This window comes from Crocodylus porosus, unplaced genomic scaffold (assembly GCF_001723895.1).
Source record: "Crocodylus porosus isolate Cpor-Errol unplaced genomic scaffold, CroPor_comp1, whole genome shotgun sequence".
NCBI lineage: Eukaryota > Metazoa > Chordata > Crocodylia > Crocodylidae > Crocodylus > Crocodylus porosus.
This window is the reverse complement of record NW_017728907.1, coordinates 33,311,644-33,330,285: the sequence shown is the minus strand read 5'-3', so window position 1 is coordinate 33,330,285 and position 18,642 is coordinate 33,311,644. Positions and strand designations below refer to the sequence as shown.

Below are 18,642 nucleotides of genomic sequence, written 5' to 3'. Positions count from 1 at the left end.
AGATGTGTAGAACTGGCAACATTTGAAAGCCACAGCTGTTTCTCTAAAATGTCTCTGTTAGGATTCTCTAGGAGCTCCAATAAAAATGTGCTTTAGAACATTTTAGGTAGACAAAGGGGAAAATGACATTTCCCCTAGAAGTGCAGAAAGTTTCCTCTATATAGGAAACAGTTGGCATGTGTAACAGACACAGGCTTCAGAAAGCTGAAGATGCAGTGGGTCAGGGGACTGAACACCTAGACTTTACTTCCAGCTTTGCCTTAGCATCTATAAAAATGGTACTTATTTATTTCACAAGGAAGAGAGAGGAGGAATGACTGGACAATGGACATAAAGCAATAGCCAAGTTTTAAATCTTGCCATTGGAGCCAATAGATATCTTGGAAATTAGTGCAATATACTCTTTTATTGATAGGCATACTTTCAGATCAAAGCTCAGCAATAACAACTGTAGTGAATTTATGCTTTGATGATTCAGGATCAGATGGAACTGAAAGTTAATGATCAAATATACTCAATCAGAACGTGGTTATTAATAGAATCATATTTATTCTTAAACGTTAGAGATAAGATTATTCTTTAGCATGAAAACTTGGACAATAAAAGTAGTAACAGAAACATCACCTCAAGCATACACAAGTGGGTAAAACTCTGTGTAAGAATAAGCATTGCTCCCTATCTTAGTAACAGAGGAGAGAAAGTAATAGCTTTTGCGTTCTGCAAAAAGATCTCACAATGAAGGCTAAGATAACTTTCTACTAAAAACAGATACCACTACATGAGTGAACTAGAACTCAAGGGAGAGCTATTCCTGAAAAGGAGAAAGAAAACCAACACCACTATGCATACACACATCAGATCCCAGTAACTGCCAATCAGGTCCATTTAGGAGCCGAGGGTGAAGAAGAATCCTCAAAAAATCTAGTTTAGAAATTTATTTCCCTACTGAATAAGCATAAAATTAGACAGGGTAGGAGATTAGTGAAGTTACACTAATGTCTTACATAATGGCAGGCATACATTTTGCAAATCAGTTTGGATTTATGTCAATGTATAGTTGTTAATCATTATTGTCCTCAACTTTTCAATGAGAGCACATCAACTGCTGTAAAGATGCACTGGAAACCTACATTTGCCCAAGAAAAAAATCCAGCAAGTCATGGATATTAGCATTTCATCAAGAGGGTTCTGTGATTAAACCTGTTAGGGAGATTTTTAAAATGAGTCTGCAGGAGTTAGCTACCCAACTCATTGAATTCAGTTCAGATTTGGACATGCAGTACTCTTTAGGTCTTTTGAAAATCCCAGTTATAATTGCGACCAGTCCTGTGTATCTAATTTAGTGTTTAGAAGCAACTGAAATTATAAATATTTTATTTTTAAACAAATAGGGGATGTCCGTCCTAGTGTGAAATATTAAGCCTATATGAAACCAAAACTATCATTTTCCATTTTATGCTTCTGAAAAGCTCTTCCATTCCAAAGGACAGTTACAAAGATTTAAGTCTTTTGACAGCCATATTAGAAATGCAAGACTATTGCTTCATTTAAACAGTTCTGTGATGTCATTGTCCTGATCTACATACAGTTAGAGGGCAGAGTGCAACCACCAGCCACTTTTCCACCAAGCTTTGGGTGGGCAGTGGTAGTAAGAAACAAAACAGGAGATAGATAAGTAAATGATAAGACCCAACACCAGAAGAACTGACATAACATCTCTCTGAAATATACCGGTGAACTATGCAATGGCTGTTTTGAAGCAGATTTTTCAGACCATTTGTAGACAACCATCCATCCTTTGGATCATGGTGTACACATAAGGGGTCTACCTGATAAAGAGGAATAGCTAATAAATCCATTTGTAGCTGACAAACCCAGTTCGAGAGTGATGCAGCTTGTTACAAGTTCTACTGAAAAAGTTAAACTTATAAAAAGTCTTGTTGAAGAAGCTTTATTGCATTTTCATATTAAAAAAAAGTCTCTGTGCTGGTAGGTTTCACCACTTTGACAAACAGCTGTTCATGTCACAAAATCTTTGGAAACTGAAGTGTGTTGAATCAAGGGGACAGGAGCACTGTTTTTATTTCTGCTTATGGAAGCATATATCCTGTCTACTGGCTTCCTCATTAAATGTGCTTTCTCCTTTGATACTGTTACTGCCACCACTGTTTGGTTTCATTGTCACTGCTGCAAAGGAAAATTCTGGGTCTGAAAGAAATCCTCTCACTGTTTGGCACTGAAAAATTCTGTTTGGGTAACCATCCCAGACCACTTGTAGGCCAGGTTAGAAATCTGGCAAATGCTGCTCAGAAGTTCTAACATGCATCTCATTATAAAAGTCTCCAGAGGGCAGTGTTACACAGCAACTAATTTTATCACTAAGCAGGTATTGATTATGCAGGTGAAAACATTTCTGAAATGGGCTGTTTTCTGGATGGGAAAGATTTCTATGAAAGTTTCACTTTGCTCTGGGTACGTCCTTGAAAAGTACCAAGGAGGGAACTGTTTCCCAACCTATTAATATTTTTTATGTCAAGGGGGAAAAGGTTGAAAAGAATAAATAAATTCATCCTTCCTGCTATTCTAATGGAACTCTTCCCAATAAGACTTTTTTGGCATGGACGCTAATTTTGTATGTGGATAAATGACCTATGACAGGGGTTGTCTACCAGGGGTACGCACACTCCTGGGGGTACTTGGGAAGACCTAGGGGGTACATGTGGGTAGGCAAAGACAGAGTGCTACTACCCACCACCCCATGCCCCCACCTACCAGGAGCAGGGCTGGGGGGCGAGGGCAGCAGTACCACTCTGTGGGCTGCAAAGGCACTGCCCAGATGGCTGGACACTGGGTGGGGGGGAAGCTCACACGTGGCTACCACCACCACTTCCCACCACCCCATGCTGCTGCTGCTCCTCCTCCAGTCAGGCCCCCTCCCCTGCATCCGGCCGCTGGGGACACACTTATTAAAAAAGGTTGAAAACCCCTGACCTACAATTAAGTCATCATTAGTAAGAAATCATGATTACTGCCAGAATTCATGGAAGTCAAAGAACTGCAAAAAAAGGATTTGCTCTGTTTCATTTGGGAGTCATAATAAAAAAGTGATAGGTCTCTAAAATAGCTTGACTTAACACCCAATAAATGACCAGAAAAACTACCTGTAGGTGAGAACTCCAGAAAATACCAGAGTGCATTGCAAAGCTATAGGAGAAATGTAGTTGACACAGAGGCTGCACTGTGAGCGAAGTTTTGGTTTCAACTGTGTTGGATTAAACCCTCAAGGTGAAAATTATCCTGCTATATTCTCAGCACTCTTAGGCAAATGAAAAAGAAGGTACTGGTATAGCTCAGTATAACCATTTCATTAGAGTTTCACAAAGGGAAAAAAGGGCATTTTTGTAGCTCTAACTTCCTTGTGCCAGAGGAAGTTCTCTGAAGTACAGTTCTAAATATAAACAAACTTTATGCCCATCCTCAGCAGACAGTCAGTCACCAATTTTGTAATCCTTCCACTGAAGGATTAACACATTTCCAGATGCAGCCCACAACTCATCGGTGATGCACCAAATGAGTATGTTGGTCACTCAGGCAGCATGAGAAATGTTTCATAAAGATTTTCACTTAAAAATGAGATTAATACATTCTTCTGCCTTCCAATACTGTCCTAGCTAATGATGGAAAATAAACACTTCCATTAAAAATCCTCCCAGATATCTTCAGTGTATGGGAGGAGCATGGCTGATTATCTTTAGTTTATAGGAATCTGAAATTTGAAACAGCCCAAATGTCCTCTTACACATTCACAGCTGGCACCATTTGATCCTCTCCCCACAACAGCATGGAGTTTATTCTGTGGATAAGCAGACTCAAGCAAAAAAAACCACTCCAAAAGCAAGCAATGAATCTATTATGTGGTTCATAAAACTTGTAAAAAAATCTCACGGAATGCACAACATGCTATTGTTTTTCTAAATCTCTTTCAAGACTTTGTTAGCAGACTAACTCAAAGCAGACTAGCCTGTTTTCACTTCTGCAATAAAAGAGTATTCTGCAAGAGCCATTTAACTGTGACCATGGTTTCTGCAGTACCGTGAACACAAAGGAAGGGTTGAAGTCATATGGACACTTTTCAGTACTCAGACTCCCGCACTTCAGTAGATTTTCCCTTAGAAACGGCTTTTGTATAATTAGCTCTCATTATGTGTTGGATGACCTCATGCATCAATATTCAAGATGCAGTAAGCTACCATTTGTGAGCTTTAATTTAGAGATTCAAGTATTAGAGGCCCTATGGAATGTCTATAGCATCTTTGCTGAAAAAGAAGATTTTCAAGGATTAAGGTTACAGATGAGCAATCTAAAAATATCTGCTCTTATGCACTGTTGAGCAGAATCAGCACGAAGGAAAATTAATTCCTTTTGCTTTCACTCTGGGCAGAGCATTTCTAGACAGGTCTCTTAATAAAATTCAAGTAATTATTTACTTCAGGTCCAGACAACATTTCTGGCAAGAAAAGAAAAGATATGAATGAAAAAGGTAAACTGATATGGCAAATCTGCAACAACAGGCTATAAACATCTCCATCTTTTATAACTATTTCTTCCTGCAGTCCATGGCACGTGTTTAACACTGTTGAGCTCTATTTATTGTCCAGACATTAGGCACACACTGTAGTTCCTCGAATCCAGTCAGTAATGATATTTTTCCTCCTGCCACATTCTACTGAAAACTGAATTCCAGCTCTTCTAGGACTGTTTGCCATTCCAAACAGGAGCACTTTTTTGAACACGTACTAGCTAAACCCATGGAAGTCAGCATAACTGATCTCAAAGAAGCACTTTTGTGCACTGGAAAAGCAGTGTTAAACATGTACCTGCAGTCTTGCCAAGGTCAACTCCCTGCACAGTCTTCTTGCATGTTGTGCACCAATGCTTCAGCTGCTGTCAGTATAAATTCCGTTTAGGTTAGACGAGCTCCATGGAAATAAACCAACTGAGGGTTGTAACCTATTGGTTCTATCAAGAGCAAGAATAATCTATGAGCGTTTATGAGGAGACCCCGATTCCTAGGTCATAAAGTGAACGTGCATAAACATGTAGGCTAAATCCCTCTGCCTTTGAGTGCTCCCAGCAACATTCCTTATCCTACTGGGGTCCCTGTCACAGGAAGCCTGCAGAGCAGCACCTGCACAGAGTTGAGGGACCACATTTGAAGGTAACCAACGCCCACTTTGCCCTCCAAATGCAGGTGGATGTGTTACTATTATTTGGGTAGCACGGCCAGTGAGCAGACTATCTCAGGATGAGAGATCCAAATATATACCAGCATTCTATGTTATAGAGAGTAGATAAAAGCAGAATTAGGCCAAAGCCCTTATTTCCAAAGGGTGTACAGTTTAACTAATCAAACAAAAAGTAGATAAAAGGCAACATGAAGAAATATAACCACCTTGGGTAATGGGCACTGTGTCATTAGCTCCAAAGCTTGATTGGACATACATTTACATTTAAATTTGTTTTCAGCCATCCAACATTTCTCTGTGGGAAGGCCTAGGAGGCAAAGAACTATGTTTGCTTGCATGCATCAGACAGTTCAGCCTTAGGAAAATTATCTTGCTCGTGGCTAGAACTTCGGAAATACTCTTACTGGTGAATCAGTGTTTCCTTTTTATTTTTTTACTGCTCTTTCCTCCCACCCCACCACCATTTTACCTACTTTTAAGGATTATTCCTTGTTTATCCTTTATCAATGTATTTTCCTTCTCTGACAAATGTGTCAAAGATTACCTAATAAGAAGAGGTGAGGTAACTAAAGGAAAATCCTGAGCCTGCTTCAACTTCATGAGCTTAAAACAAAGTAAACTGAGACTTTGTGCTTCTTGCCAAACAAGCTTGTAATGCAAATACAAACTACAGTGGGGGACAGAAGCACTACTGGATGCTGTAAAAGCGACTGCATTAAGCTTAAGTGACTTTATAGAATTATAGTTCAACACAGTTTACCTCTTTCCACTGGCAGCATTATTTGACCAAACAGCTGAGAGAACTTTAAAAGCTGTATAAATTTTATGTTTGTTTTTAACTCTCTGATATTTCTAAGGGTACAACTCCTTCTCTTCACTCTCACATACAAAGAAAAATAACTGAAAGTTCTTGAGATGTTTTCTCCATTCTTTGCACAGCAAGATTAGGAGTGACGTTCATAGAATTCAAGACAATTTTTGTCATCTGATGTTTCATAACAAGGTATCCCTCTCAGCTATGGACAGAAGTTACACATAAACTGGTATAAGTGACAGGAAACCATTTCAAATCTATAACACAACAGAAGTTCAATGCACATAAACTGCTTTCAAAATGGCTGAAACCAGCTTAAGATAAACCTGGATAGATGTAGTCTAGGGTTATCATACATTCAAGGTTTTCCTGGACGTGTCCTCTTTTAGGGTCCTCCCATCCCTGTCCATGCAGTTTTTTAAAAATATCAGCAAATGTCTGGCAATTTGCTCTGCCTCTGCTTTCCTGATACCTCCTGGCTTGCCCCAGCAAGAAGCTGCTTGGGGCCGGGTGTGGTGGGGGAAGGCAACTGGAGGCTGGGGAATTGCATGGTCTGCACACAGGCCCCAGCAGCTGTAGGCAGGTAAGAGTGAGTGAGTTCTGGGGCTGCAGCAGGTTGGGAGTGAGAAGCACCAGCAGGGCTCGGTGGAGCAGGGGGCTGTGGGTCGGGAATGAGGGGTATTAGCAGGGACAATGGGGTTATGGGTTGGCAGCGAGGGATACCAGCATGGTGTGGGGAACAAGGTACTGTAGGTCAGAAGTGAGGGGCAGCAGCAGGGTGGGGGGGGGGCTGTGGCTTGGGAGTGAGGGGCAGGGGCAGGGCACAGGCTGCCCCTCCCACAATCATATACCCCATTCCTTCTTCCCCCCCACCAGAGGTGTCCCCTTTTTTGAAACTGGAAATATGGTAACCCTAGTAGCATCAGGCTTAACTGAATTAGGTTAAATTGGTTTATTGAACTTCTGTCCCAGATCCCCTTCAGAATCAAAAGTGAATGCCTGGTTTATTTGCTTATAGGTTCAATCTATGTAGCTTAAACTAACCCACAAAGATTGAATTGATTTAGCCTCAGGCCTTGTGTAGGTCTTATTCTCATTTTTTTAAATAGCTGTTTACAATCTGAAGAGTTTTCCCCATCAGAAAACTCTTATGCTAAGGCAGCAATTCTGAACTATGGTTTCATGATGATTCAAAAGATAAATCCAGAGATTTAAAATAGGAATCCATAGCATCAAAAAAGACTTTTTATGGTCTTTCAAGCTTATTTGTAACAGAAGAATTGCTCTATTATCTTTTTGTAGTCAAAAAGTCAAAGCTAAGAGCTGGCCTTTTCCGGCGGTATCTTGAGTTTAATGAGGTTGAGAAACACTGTTCTAGAGGCTTGTCTACACTTACCTACTTCGGCTGGCAGACAGCAGCTGCCACTGTCCAGCCACCAGAGCACATACATATCTATGACACAAGGATGCTTGTGGGCAATATCTTTTACTGGACTAACTGTATAGTTGGGAGGGATATAGACAATCATCCAGGTACGAAGTATCCAGCCTCAGCTCTAAGGCAGATCAAAATGTGATTTAATGACTCAAGTCTACACCTTAATTACTGACAAAAAGATGGGATGCTCCTACTGGAGAAGGGTTTTTACTATCTTTTTATCATTCACCAAGACAAATACACTACAGAATCAGCAAGTCAAGAACCTGTTCTTTTTGTACGCCATGTTAACGAAACTGCAATCATAACAGCATAATACTATGAAAGAACATTGAGGAATACGAAATTAATGACAATTTCCACTGAGTAGCTAGCCAAAATAGCTACAGCTATAGGAGTTTGGAGCCACATTTCTCTACAAAAGAGAACAATACCATACACATTTATTGATAATCATACACCTTTCTGGGAAATTTGTCTCCTCTGAAAACTGAAATAGTAAGTATTAAATCCCAGCAGAGAAAGGCACATATATTTTATAAGCAAGTCAGCTATAAAACATAACATTCGCATCTGCTTTCTTTCTTCATATAAAGCAGGGTCACCAATTCAGAAGGCTTGGGTGAGATTCCACATGAAGTAACCCTGGTGTAAATGTTGAGGTAACTCCTCTAACTTCCCTGCAATACTCAGCTTTCAGTTTCACAGCTGTAAAGCCACACTTCAGCCCCTCATCTTCTTTGCACCTTGGATTCATTGTTAAAGCATAATGCTTTTTTTGAGAAATAACAATCCCTTAAGATCTCAGAGGGCTACTTCAATGGAAAGACACACAACGCTATTTGAGAAGCACTCTATACCCCGCAAAATACCATATCTAGGGCTTCTTTTGGTGTTTCTACATTGCTTGCCAGAGCCTATTCTAGAGTGCATGTAAGTGTTCATATTAAACTGCATTTGATATGGCATATCCAAAGTTATGAAGCAACTTCTCAAAACCTGGATGTTGTGTGGAGGGAAGATACAAAACATATGGTGTGGCTTGGTCTCAGATTATTTCAGACACACTGGAAACACTGAGGGTGAAGTTACATGTTACCCTCAGACCATACTAAATCTGTAGAATTTTAAGCAGCGTTAATAGTTAGAATGGGCGGTGAAACATGTTAAGGCTTAATACTGTTTTTTGCCTGCACAGCTCCGACTTGCCATTGAGGGCTGATGAGCAAGGGGAAAGCTATATATCAGGACACCTGGGCGCTACACCTCCTTGTGGGGGAGGAGGCTGGGAGCACTGCATCCTGGGATGCTGAAAGACTGCAAATTGTTCGTATTATCTCTGTGGAGCACACTGAAGTTACCCTATTACAAATCAGGTAAGCATGGCCCAAGGTTAACCCTTCCCTGAAGTGGCATAATTGAGATGCTCAAAAGCCACTTAGCACAAATTAAGGAGCTTTAACAGACTATACTAAAACGGGAGTGTGGGCATGTGTGTAATGTGTAACTTCACCTGGGAGTTTGGCTCTCAAGTCATTTGGGCCACAGTTGTGAAGTGTGTGCTCAAACACTGCCCAATTTGTTTACATGCTTTTTGCACTACCTCAGTCTCATCTTAAGCATTACTGATCAAGAGCCTTGACAACAGGAGATTTTAACTCCATGAAAGCTGCTGTTTTTTCAAGCACAGCTGAATTTATACTTACGTTAAGGATATTGTTGAAAGCTATAAAGGCCTAACTTTGACATATTGGGGGTATCTTCTGACGTATGCCCCATTTCTTCTTTTACCTTCCCCAAAAAACCACCATATAGGGAGGAAAAACAAGCCCATTTAATCAAATTTAGTTTGAAAAATATATATTAAAATAATTATATTTATAAATAGTCTCTATTTAGTAAAATAAACTTTGCCATTTCAGGGTATACTCTTGTCCAAAAGAAACAATTCCTGGTTTCCGAGCTGATTACTAAGTACTTCACCAACCTATTTTTAGTGTTTGCTTCAAAACATGTAATTAATTTCCTTTTCTCGGTCTGAAAACTCAGACTGTAATACTGTTTGATTGCACAGGAAAACCATATTCACAATTTGCAACAGTCATGTATTTACACAAAATATTTGGGGAAGGACTTGAAAGAGTTATAAATTGATACTATACCTTCACATACTCCATAGCTGGATCCAGCATATTCTGATCTCTACAAAGCAAAAATATAGCAGTGAGTGCAATATTTTCTTATTTAAGAGTAATATGTTTAATTAGTGAAAAAACCTACATAAAAATCAATATGTTTTCACTTTAATGTCTTGTGCTCAGTTTAGCAAAATGTCTTTAAGTGTTGCTTCCCTCCTGAAAGTCAGCACTGTTGACTCTATTAATTCATCTGAGAACTCATTACACAGTTTTGAACAAAGAGGACTACATTTCAACAGATGGCTAAAAATAGCTATATTTCTGTCCTTTGTAACACTAAATGTTTTCTGAAATTGAATATTATGCAAGGGAAGGGCATGCTCTACTTTAAAAAGCAAGATGGCTTTCTGCATTAAAAAAATTAAAAGCAAATCTTTTATTTGAGAATGCTTTAAATTCTTTTGAAGAAATTTCCCCCAAACTTCATCTAACACATAAAAATCTCCATTATTTAAATGAATGTGTGATCATCAAAATAATTTAAAAGCAATTAAAAAGGCAGATTTCCAAGTGCTTCTGAATTCAAATGAAGAAATAGAAACTTTTTCTAAACAATTATCAATGCCTTTTCTAGACATTGACAATGCAAAAAGATAGAAACTGAAAATAAACACCTTTCAAATTTTATACTTATAAAGCTTTGCTCTGGGAATTGGGGGTAGAATGGGAATTAATTGGGGGAAAAAAACCCTACTGTATTTGATTACAAGTTCAGAGTTCTCTTTCCTAGTCTTCCTGTCCCTTCTTCCACACCTCCAAAAAGGGCTATTAAAATCAACTTGACAGCATGTAACGAGTTATTTTAGCATTTAGTGGGTTAATATTTTGGATCCCAATTCTCCTGTAGGATTTTGCAAGGGCAATAGCAACTCAAGGTCTTTACTGATAACTAGCAAATTGTCCATCAAGAATTGGAGAGCTGGGATGGAGGAGGGGGGAAGCTTGCTAACCCTAACCCTAGCCCCCCACCGCCTCCCAGGACCGGGGGGGGAAGCTTGACCCCATCACCTTCTCTGTCCCCCTCCGTCAGCCACCTGCAAAGAGGAAGGTGCTGCTGCCACCTGCAGGGAGGACGGCCAGGGGGGAAGGAGTGGGCGCAAGGCCAGTGATGCTGGTCTCATCCATCCTCTCTGTCCCCATAGCAGCGCTCTGCCGTGCTGCCACCACCGCCTCCTGTCCGTAACGTTCTTGGAGCACTTGAGTTACTGAAACAACCAATCAGAGTGCTCCAAGAGTGTGACAGACAGATTAAGCCTTTTATTATATTAATTACTGACTTATATATATATATATTTTTTTTAACTGTTTATCCTAAACCTGAAACTGAAATTGTGGGATTGACTTATCTGCAGCATCATATATATTGGAATGATATAGCGATGCAATTCTTGTATGCTCTGTATACAAACAAAACTAACTAATTACATAATATTCACTTCTGTGTCTACTTGCCTTGGAAACAGAGTGTCAAATCAATGGGACTCTAGATTTAAAAAATGCATCTTCTTTGGTTATTGTTCATGTTTACAGATGGAAAATACTACTAGGAGGTCCAATCATCATAATTACAACTCTGTGCAGAATACAATTAAAGCACAAGAACAAGTATTTGCAACATTTTTGGAGGAAGATTGGACTGGAGTGCCAAACCTGAAGGGTGTCTTTAGACTCCTCTGTAGGAAAAAAGGGCATATATGGTACTTAAAGGTTTTAAAAGCAAAAAGAACTCAAAACAGATTAATCCAAACTCAGGAATACCTGCAAGAGAATACTGATTTGACATTACAGCCAGGATGGGGTCAACTTTCTAGAAGGTTACTGATCATGACCATGCCCAGTACAGTGGGAAGTTGTTATGACAATATAACCTGATATGTAACTTCAAAATGTGCAGGCGTTGAGTTTCTCTGGACTCTTCCTGGAATTCTCTGCCTCCAGCTTTTTTGTGCTGTCTAAATCTAACTTTAAACTCAATAAACTAAGCTATTGTATGATATCTACATTACTTCTCTAGTCTCTCAACTTTTAAATCCAAAACACAACAATGGGGAAAACAGAATACCCCCAGAGATGCTTCTACTATGGGAAAGCACACCTACCAGGTTTGCACCAGTATTTGTTGTTGTACGTAATCTACTCACTAAAATTCCACGCAGTGCAAGGTTAATGAAAATTTTACTGCCAACTTCAGTGAGAATAGGATTTGGCACAGTACATTAAACTGCTTTTTAAAACAACTTGAGGAAAAAGATGAATTTGCATCTCCCTCCCAACCCCCGCAATTTCTGGCAATCTGGCTTTCTGAAACAGTTAGACTCTAAGGCCTCATCCACGCAAGCACGGGCGCTTGTTTCCCCAGGGACAAGTAGCAGTGACACACCTTGTGCTGCTACTTGTCCCTAGGAAATACCTGTACCATGCACCCTCTGGTGTGCAGCAGGTTACCCTGGGTGTGGTAGGGGAGGCTGGCCACAGCAGCCCAGCAACTGTGCTGGCTCTAGCAGCCTTACCTGAGGTCCTGAGGGCCTCGGGGAGCTGCAGCCACATTGCTCCTACAGCTGGGAGCCTGGCTGGCAGCTGGAGCAACTCCGGCCAGCCAGGCTCCAGTTTTGGGCAGCAAGCCCAGCTGCCACATGCACCACCCTGGTGGAGTTTTTTTTTGGTGTCATTTTTTTTGACACTGGGTTCTCCATGCAGCATAGAGAGAGAGAGCTGCGCGGGCAACACCTGCAAGATAGCAGCATGGGGAATGCCAGCTTGTGCAATGTGTAGCACCACAGACAGGTCTGCAGTGCCACATACTGCATGTCCATGTTTGTCTGGATGCCACCCTAACCTACCTTCTGTGCCTGACTTCAGACTAACACAGCTAATCACCTTGGCCTCTTACAGATGTTAAAAAACAAAGCAACAAACAAAAAGAAGCAATGCATTAGTTCAACCTGGCTCCACAGCGTTCGTATAGATAGGTGCTTCAGCAGGGCTTTTTGGTGCTTTTACCTAAAGCTGATTGAATCAGTTTTAAATAAAAGCCCCACTGAAGTGCCCGATCTATACAGACTTTGGGCAAGCTGGGTCCATCTAGCACGATGCTGCTTTTGGGCATGTGCTGGGTTTGGTGCAGGAGCACTCTGAGTTTAAAGTGCCTTTTTCTTTTCTTTTTTAAAACAATTGTAAGCAGCTCATGTTGTTAGAAATGGGGAATCATTCTATTGTGAACAGACTACAGAGCTTTCTGGCTTGAGAGGGCACGAGCTCCTTGAAGTTTAGAACAAACACACACCAAAACCAAACCTTTATCTGTTACAGAGCAGCAAAAGTACTACCCATATAGTACTCTGAAAGTCTGTGCATCATCCATCAGTTGAACAAAGTTGGCAAGTCCTGATTTTACATTAGTAAAATACAATGAGAGTGGAAAGTGCTGTTAGCTCTATTTTACAAGTGGAGGAAATGATGCAAAGAGGTTAAGCAATTTGCCAAAGCTGTGCAGCAAACAGATGGCAGAGACATTGAGGCTAGGGACAAACGTTATACATAAACTGGTTTAAGTGATCAGAAACTGGTTCAAACCTGTAACAGAACAGATGTTCAGTGTATATAAGCTAGTCTGAGAATGGCTGAAACTGGCTTGAGATAAACTTATTTGAATGCAGTATCAAACTTATCTGGTTGACTCAAACCAGTTTATACAATGTCTGTCCCAGACCCCTTACTGGTTTAAGATAAACCAGACACCCCCAGCATCCCAACATGGTCTCTGGGCTGGGTGGGGCAGGGTGGGGTGGGGGTCTCTGCTCCACAGCAAGCCTGGTCCCTCCCCTCTGCTCCCTGGCCAGAGAGAGCTTCAGAGCCTCTGGGCTGCTTCCCTACTCCCCTCACCACTCCCTGCTAAGCAGGAATTCCCCGCCCACCAACTTGCAGAGAGTTATCTGTGCATTAGCTAGCAGACCACATGCTGGCTATGGTCTGTGCTGAATCAACAGGCAAAATCAACAAGTAACTGGCAATGTCCCTCTGTTGTTTTCTTTATTGGGTGATAAACACTATTATCAATTCCCCGCTGGGCTAATCAGGGCTCCTGCCAAAGCCTGGTTATGACCCCCCTCAGCTCCATGAAGCGAGTGACCCCAAAGGAAGGGAGGGCTGCTCTAGCGACCCCCCGGTTTCTAGCCTGAGCCCCTGCAGGCATGTGCCTGCATTTCTGGGATGTCTGTCCAGTTACAAAACTAATTTAAGCCTAGCCAGGTTAGACTAACCTGCAAAGATTGAATCAATTCAGGCTCAGGCTTTTTGAATGCCTGTCCCTACCTTCAGTGCACATAAAAGTTTCAAACTGGCTGAAACCAGTCTGACATAAACCAGGTCGAATGTAGTATCAGACTTAACTGATTTGGCTCAAACTGGTTTATGCAATGTCTGTCCCAGACCCTTTGCTGGTTTAAAATTAACCAGAGACCCCCAGCATCCTGGCATGCTCTCTGGGGTGGGCTCTCTGCTCTAGCCCAGCCAGGCTGGCCCTCCCCTCTGCTCTGCAGCCAGAGCAGGGACAGGCAAGGGGCAGGGTCTGGCCCGGGAGCAGTTTAATTCCCCCCTCTCCACCCCACCACCAGGGACCTGAGCCAGGTCTGCCAGGCACTCCCACCTCACTGCTGCAGCACCATGGCCTCTGAGGCAGACGGTGATAGGGAGAAGAGTTTACTCCCACTAGCAGCTGGGTCTGCCCACCCTCACTGCCGCACTCCCTGTCCACGCCCCAGGAGCCCTGCCTGGCCAAGCCCCTGCCCCACCGCTGCAGTGGGAGGGGGCAGGGCCCTTGTTGGGGGAAGCAGCCCCTGTCAATGTTGGGGAGCACAAGCCCCTTCCCAGCATGGATGCTGTGCTGCAGGGCTGGCAGAGCTGTGGTGGGCTGCGCACAGCAGCACCAGGGTCCGGAGCAGGCCAGAGCCCTCCAAGCTCCCCGCAGCACTGCCGCACTCTGCAGCAGCTCTGCCAGCCCCACAGAGCAGCCCCCGCCGGGAAGGGGCTTATGCTCCAGGAAGCCACGACAGGCTGCTGTCCATCATGGTCACTCACCACTCCAGCTGCTGGATGGGGGTGGGGCCCAGCTGCTCAGTCTGTGCTTGGGACAAGCCACCTCCTGGCAAAAAGGGACTTTTATTCAGTCATTGGCCCCGAGCACAGGCCGAGTGGCAACTATGGCCAGACCGGGCAAACCTTGCTGTGGTTCCAGCGGCTGAATAAACCCCCTCCTGTTGGGACAAGCCTTGCCCTGAGCAGAGAGATTGCTGGCACCCCAGTAGGGTCTGCCCAGCCCAGTTGCAGCTACCACTTGGCTTGTGCTCAGAGCCAGTGGCTAAATATGCCCCCTCCTGCTGGGAGGGGGGTGGCCCTGACCATAGAGTGGCAGTGAGTGGGCCGGGCAGACCCCACTATAGTGCCAGGGGCCTTTCTGTGCTCAGGGAAGGCCCCTCCCTGCAGGAGGGTGCTTATTCAGCTGCTGGCACCATAGCAGGGTCTGCCCGGCCTGGCTGCAGCTCAGCCTGTACTTGAGGACAGTGCCTGAATAAGTCCCCTCTTGCCAGGCCGGGGCTTGCCCTGAGCACAGACCAAGCGGCAGGGGTCAGGCCCTGCCCCTGTCTGGCAGCTGGAATAGCGAGAGGCAAGTGACTGTGATAGGAAGCAGCTTGTTATGGCTTCCTAGAGTGCAAGCCCCTTCTCAGAAGGGGCCACTCTGTGGGGCTGGCAGAGCTGCTGCAGGGTGTGGCAGTGCTACGGCGGGGCTTGCAGGGCTCTGACCCACTCCAGACCCTAGCGCTGCCGTGTGCAGCCCACAACAGCTCTGCTGGCCCCACAGTGCAGCGCCCGCACCAGGAAGGGGCTCACGCTCCCCCACATTATGACAGGGGCTGCTGCCCCCAACAAGGGCCCTGCCCCCTCCTGCTGCAGCGGCAGGGCAGGGGCACGGCCAGACTCCGGCTGGCAGGTCCCCTTGGAGTGGTGGGGGCAGAGACATGGGTTATTCCTCCTCCCTCCATCATAGGGGGCCTATTCTGGGGCAGGGAGCGTGGTGGCAACGGCAGGCAGACCTAGCTGCCAGTGTAGGTAGAGGGGAGACTAACTCCTCTCCCTGTCCCCTCTGCCTCAGGAGTCATGGTGCCCCATTTCTGCAGCAGCAAGGGGGGAGTGCCTAGCAGACCTGGCTTGGGTCCCTGCTGGTGGGATAGAGGGGGGGAATTAAATCCCTTTCTGGCCAGTTCAGCCTGGACTGGCAAACCCCCCCCCATTCCCCCCCAGCACAGCTTCCTTGCAGCCAAGGGCCTGTCCTAGTGCCCCCTGGCTCCTGGCCTGTGCCTGCATTGCCTCAGTCCAGAGAGAATGTCTGTTCTGTTACAAACTGGTTCAGCTTAGGCAGGTTAGACTAACCTGCAAAGATTGAATCAATTCAGGCTCCAGCTTTCTGAATGTCTGTCCCTAGCCTAAGCCATATTTCTAAGCTCTCAGTCCTGAGCTAATCACTATAGAATGCTCTCTATGCTGCATGCACACAATAATATAAATCCATAATGTACAAGATTACAACCAAAAATGCCAGCACTCCTAATCACCCTGCACAAACACATAACCTGATTTTATTACCCAGTCTGTTTCATCGGATCATCTACAGAAAAACTATTTTCAAATGGCTACAGGTCGGGTGGGAGAAAGCGCAATCACAGCCACCTCTAAAAACAAACTGCAAATGAACATTTGTTTAAATAAAATAGCACTAAATTCTCCAACTCTCTTATGACATACAGAAAACTAGAACTCTTGGTTCCAGAATGATACCTTTTGTTAGACCAAAAATGGCAAGAAAATTGCCCTTTTCTGCAAGCTTTTGGGAACAAAGTTCCTTTGTCAGGCTCTGGAAAAAGTGTAGATGGTACAAGATGGTAAAAAGTCTCCTTAAGGTGGGAAATAAACTTCATTTTTGTACAGAGGGAACTGAAGATGGAAGGCTGTCCCTCTGGATCCATGAGAGTGTCTTTGTGAGCTGTGTTGAGTAGCTCTTTGACATGTAGTTCAGGTAGAATTCCTGCCCTGGAGGTGTCAGATGGCAGGCAGGGAGGTAAAAAAACTTGTTCTGCAATGAAGTTTAAAATCCAAAATTGGCTAAAATTTGTCATCTTCCATGTTTCATCTTTAGCTGCCGCTGTGCAAAAATTAAGTTTTTTCCTCACCTATGGGGACTTTTTACCACCTTGTACCATTTACACTTTCCCCAGAGCCGGACGAAGGGACTTTGATCCTGAAAGCTTGCAGAAAAGGCCAGTTTTCTTGCCATTTTTCAGTTGGTCTAATAAAAGGTATCATTTTGGAACCAAGAGTTCTAGTTTTTTTGTATGCATTTTTGTCTCAGACCAACACGGCTACCAAGTACACATCAACTCTCTTATTAAATTTCAAATAAGGTTAAAGCTTATCTTTCAATTTAGCTTGACTCTGTAGTGCTCTCCAGTCATCTTTGTTTACCTGCAGGATAGAAGCCTTAGGGGGAGCAATCTGAGTCCCACAGCATGTAAACTGTGGGTTCCCTTGTTCATTTACATTATACGTTTGGCTTCCTAATGATCAGATAAGCTCCATTTCCATTTAAACACAAGTACATTTATGTAGGAGTGGGTCATTAGTCCTGTAAGGCAAAAGCTGTTTAGTTTGGTAAAAGATAAAAGTAATTCTAATAAGGCAGCTTCTCACCTAGAGATTTACATTTAAACCATGAAATGTAGGTGACATTCACCAACACACTGTACAAACAAGCTGAAAGGAATATATTTTAACTTGTCTTAAGTTATTTCCTGAAATGGAGCATGGCCTTTAACAGCAGCGAGCTTGCCTCTTGTTGAAGTTTTCAGGATATCTCAGGAGTGGTGGCGAGATGTTTCTTTTTCCTTTTGAAGATGCTCTGGCATGGCTTTGAAACACAACAGATTTCATTGCTGCTGTAAGGGGGTGGTTTAGGACCGTCTCGCCCTGCAGCATAGCCTCTGCACCTTGGCTAACAACCATCTCCCTTGCTGCAAGCAGTTTTGAATATAGTGGCCTGGAAGCAACTTTGTGAGATGGTTCAATGTAGTTATTTCAGATGTACCAGCGGTGAAGAAACGCTGCCAAAAAGTTGTGGAACTGAAGTCCACTCTGTGGCAGGGTAGACTCTGCTCTTTAACCCTGGTTGGCAGCCACTTTAGGAGTAAGCCCTGACAGATGGATACATAGATGAACTTTGATCTGGCAACTTCCGTAGCTGAACCGGTTCCAGATGTACTGGCACTTCCCTTTTCTTTGGATTAAGCCAGCAAGGCCGAGAGCGGACTTTGGCGTGTGGACAGCTCAGTGTCTCCATATACCCTGCCCAGGTTTTTGCGTCCTGGAGAGGTCACACCAACTTCTCACTTGGCATAATTCTATTGTCTTGAGAGACAGACAAATACCTGCTACTGATGGTCTCCATGTCAGACCAGAAATTGTTCTGTGGAATGGTAAATAATCCATACATATTGTAATGCACACACACCGTAAAGGAAAGCATTTCTATATCTGAAAACAGGGGTATCAAAGATACAGTTGATGGGCTGGATGTGGCCCACAGAGCCCCTTCATCATACATGCAATGCATGTCCTGAATTGGGGGGGGGGGAGCAGTGAATGCATCCTTGACTGCCCAGGTTTGGGAGTGGGGTGGGCGGAAGGGCTATGTGTATGTGTCCTGAGACCTGACTCACACACAGTAATCATTCTAGCTGGTCCGGGATCCACATGCCATGAGGTGTTCCCTGCTCCCCAAGCAGCCTCTGACGTGTGCAGCACAGGAAGTGACCCTCCCAAGCCAGTCCGGGACCTGCACTGTGTGTGGCACAGTCCCAGATCAGGTCGGGGGACACTGCATGCTGCATGGACTGGCCG

The 18,642-nt window shown here is 43.7% G+C and overlaps 1 protein-coding gene across 3 annotated transcripts in view; it reads right to left on the bottom strand.

Moving 5' to 3' along the window:
* Window positions 1–18,642, bottom strand: part of BCAR3 (breast cancer anti-estrogen resistance 3) — a 130,568-nt gene that overhangs the window by 49,877 nt on the left and 62,049 nt on the right. For all 3 annotated transcript variants that reach the window (XM_019531088.1, XM_019531087.1, XM_019531089.1), the window contains one exon: window positions 9,661–9,700. In XM_019531088.1, coding sequence (XP_019386633.1) covers window positions 9,661–9,700 — 40 coding nt within the window. The remainder of the gene's footprint in view (window positions 1–9,660; window positions 9,701–18,642) is intronic.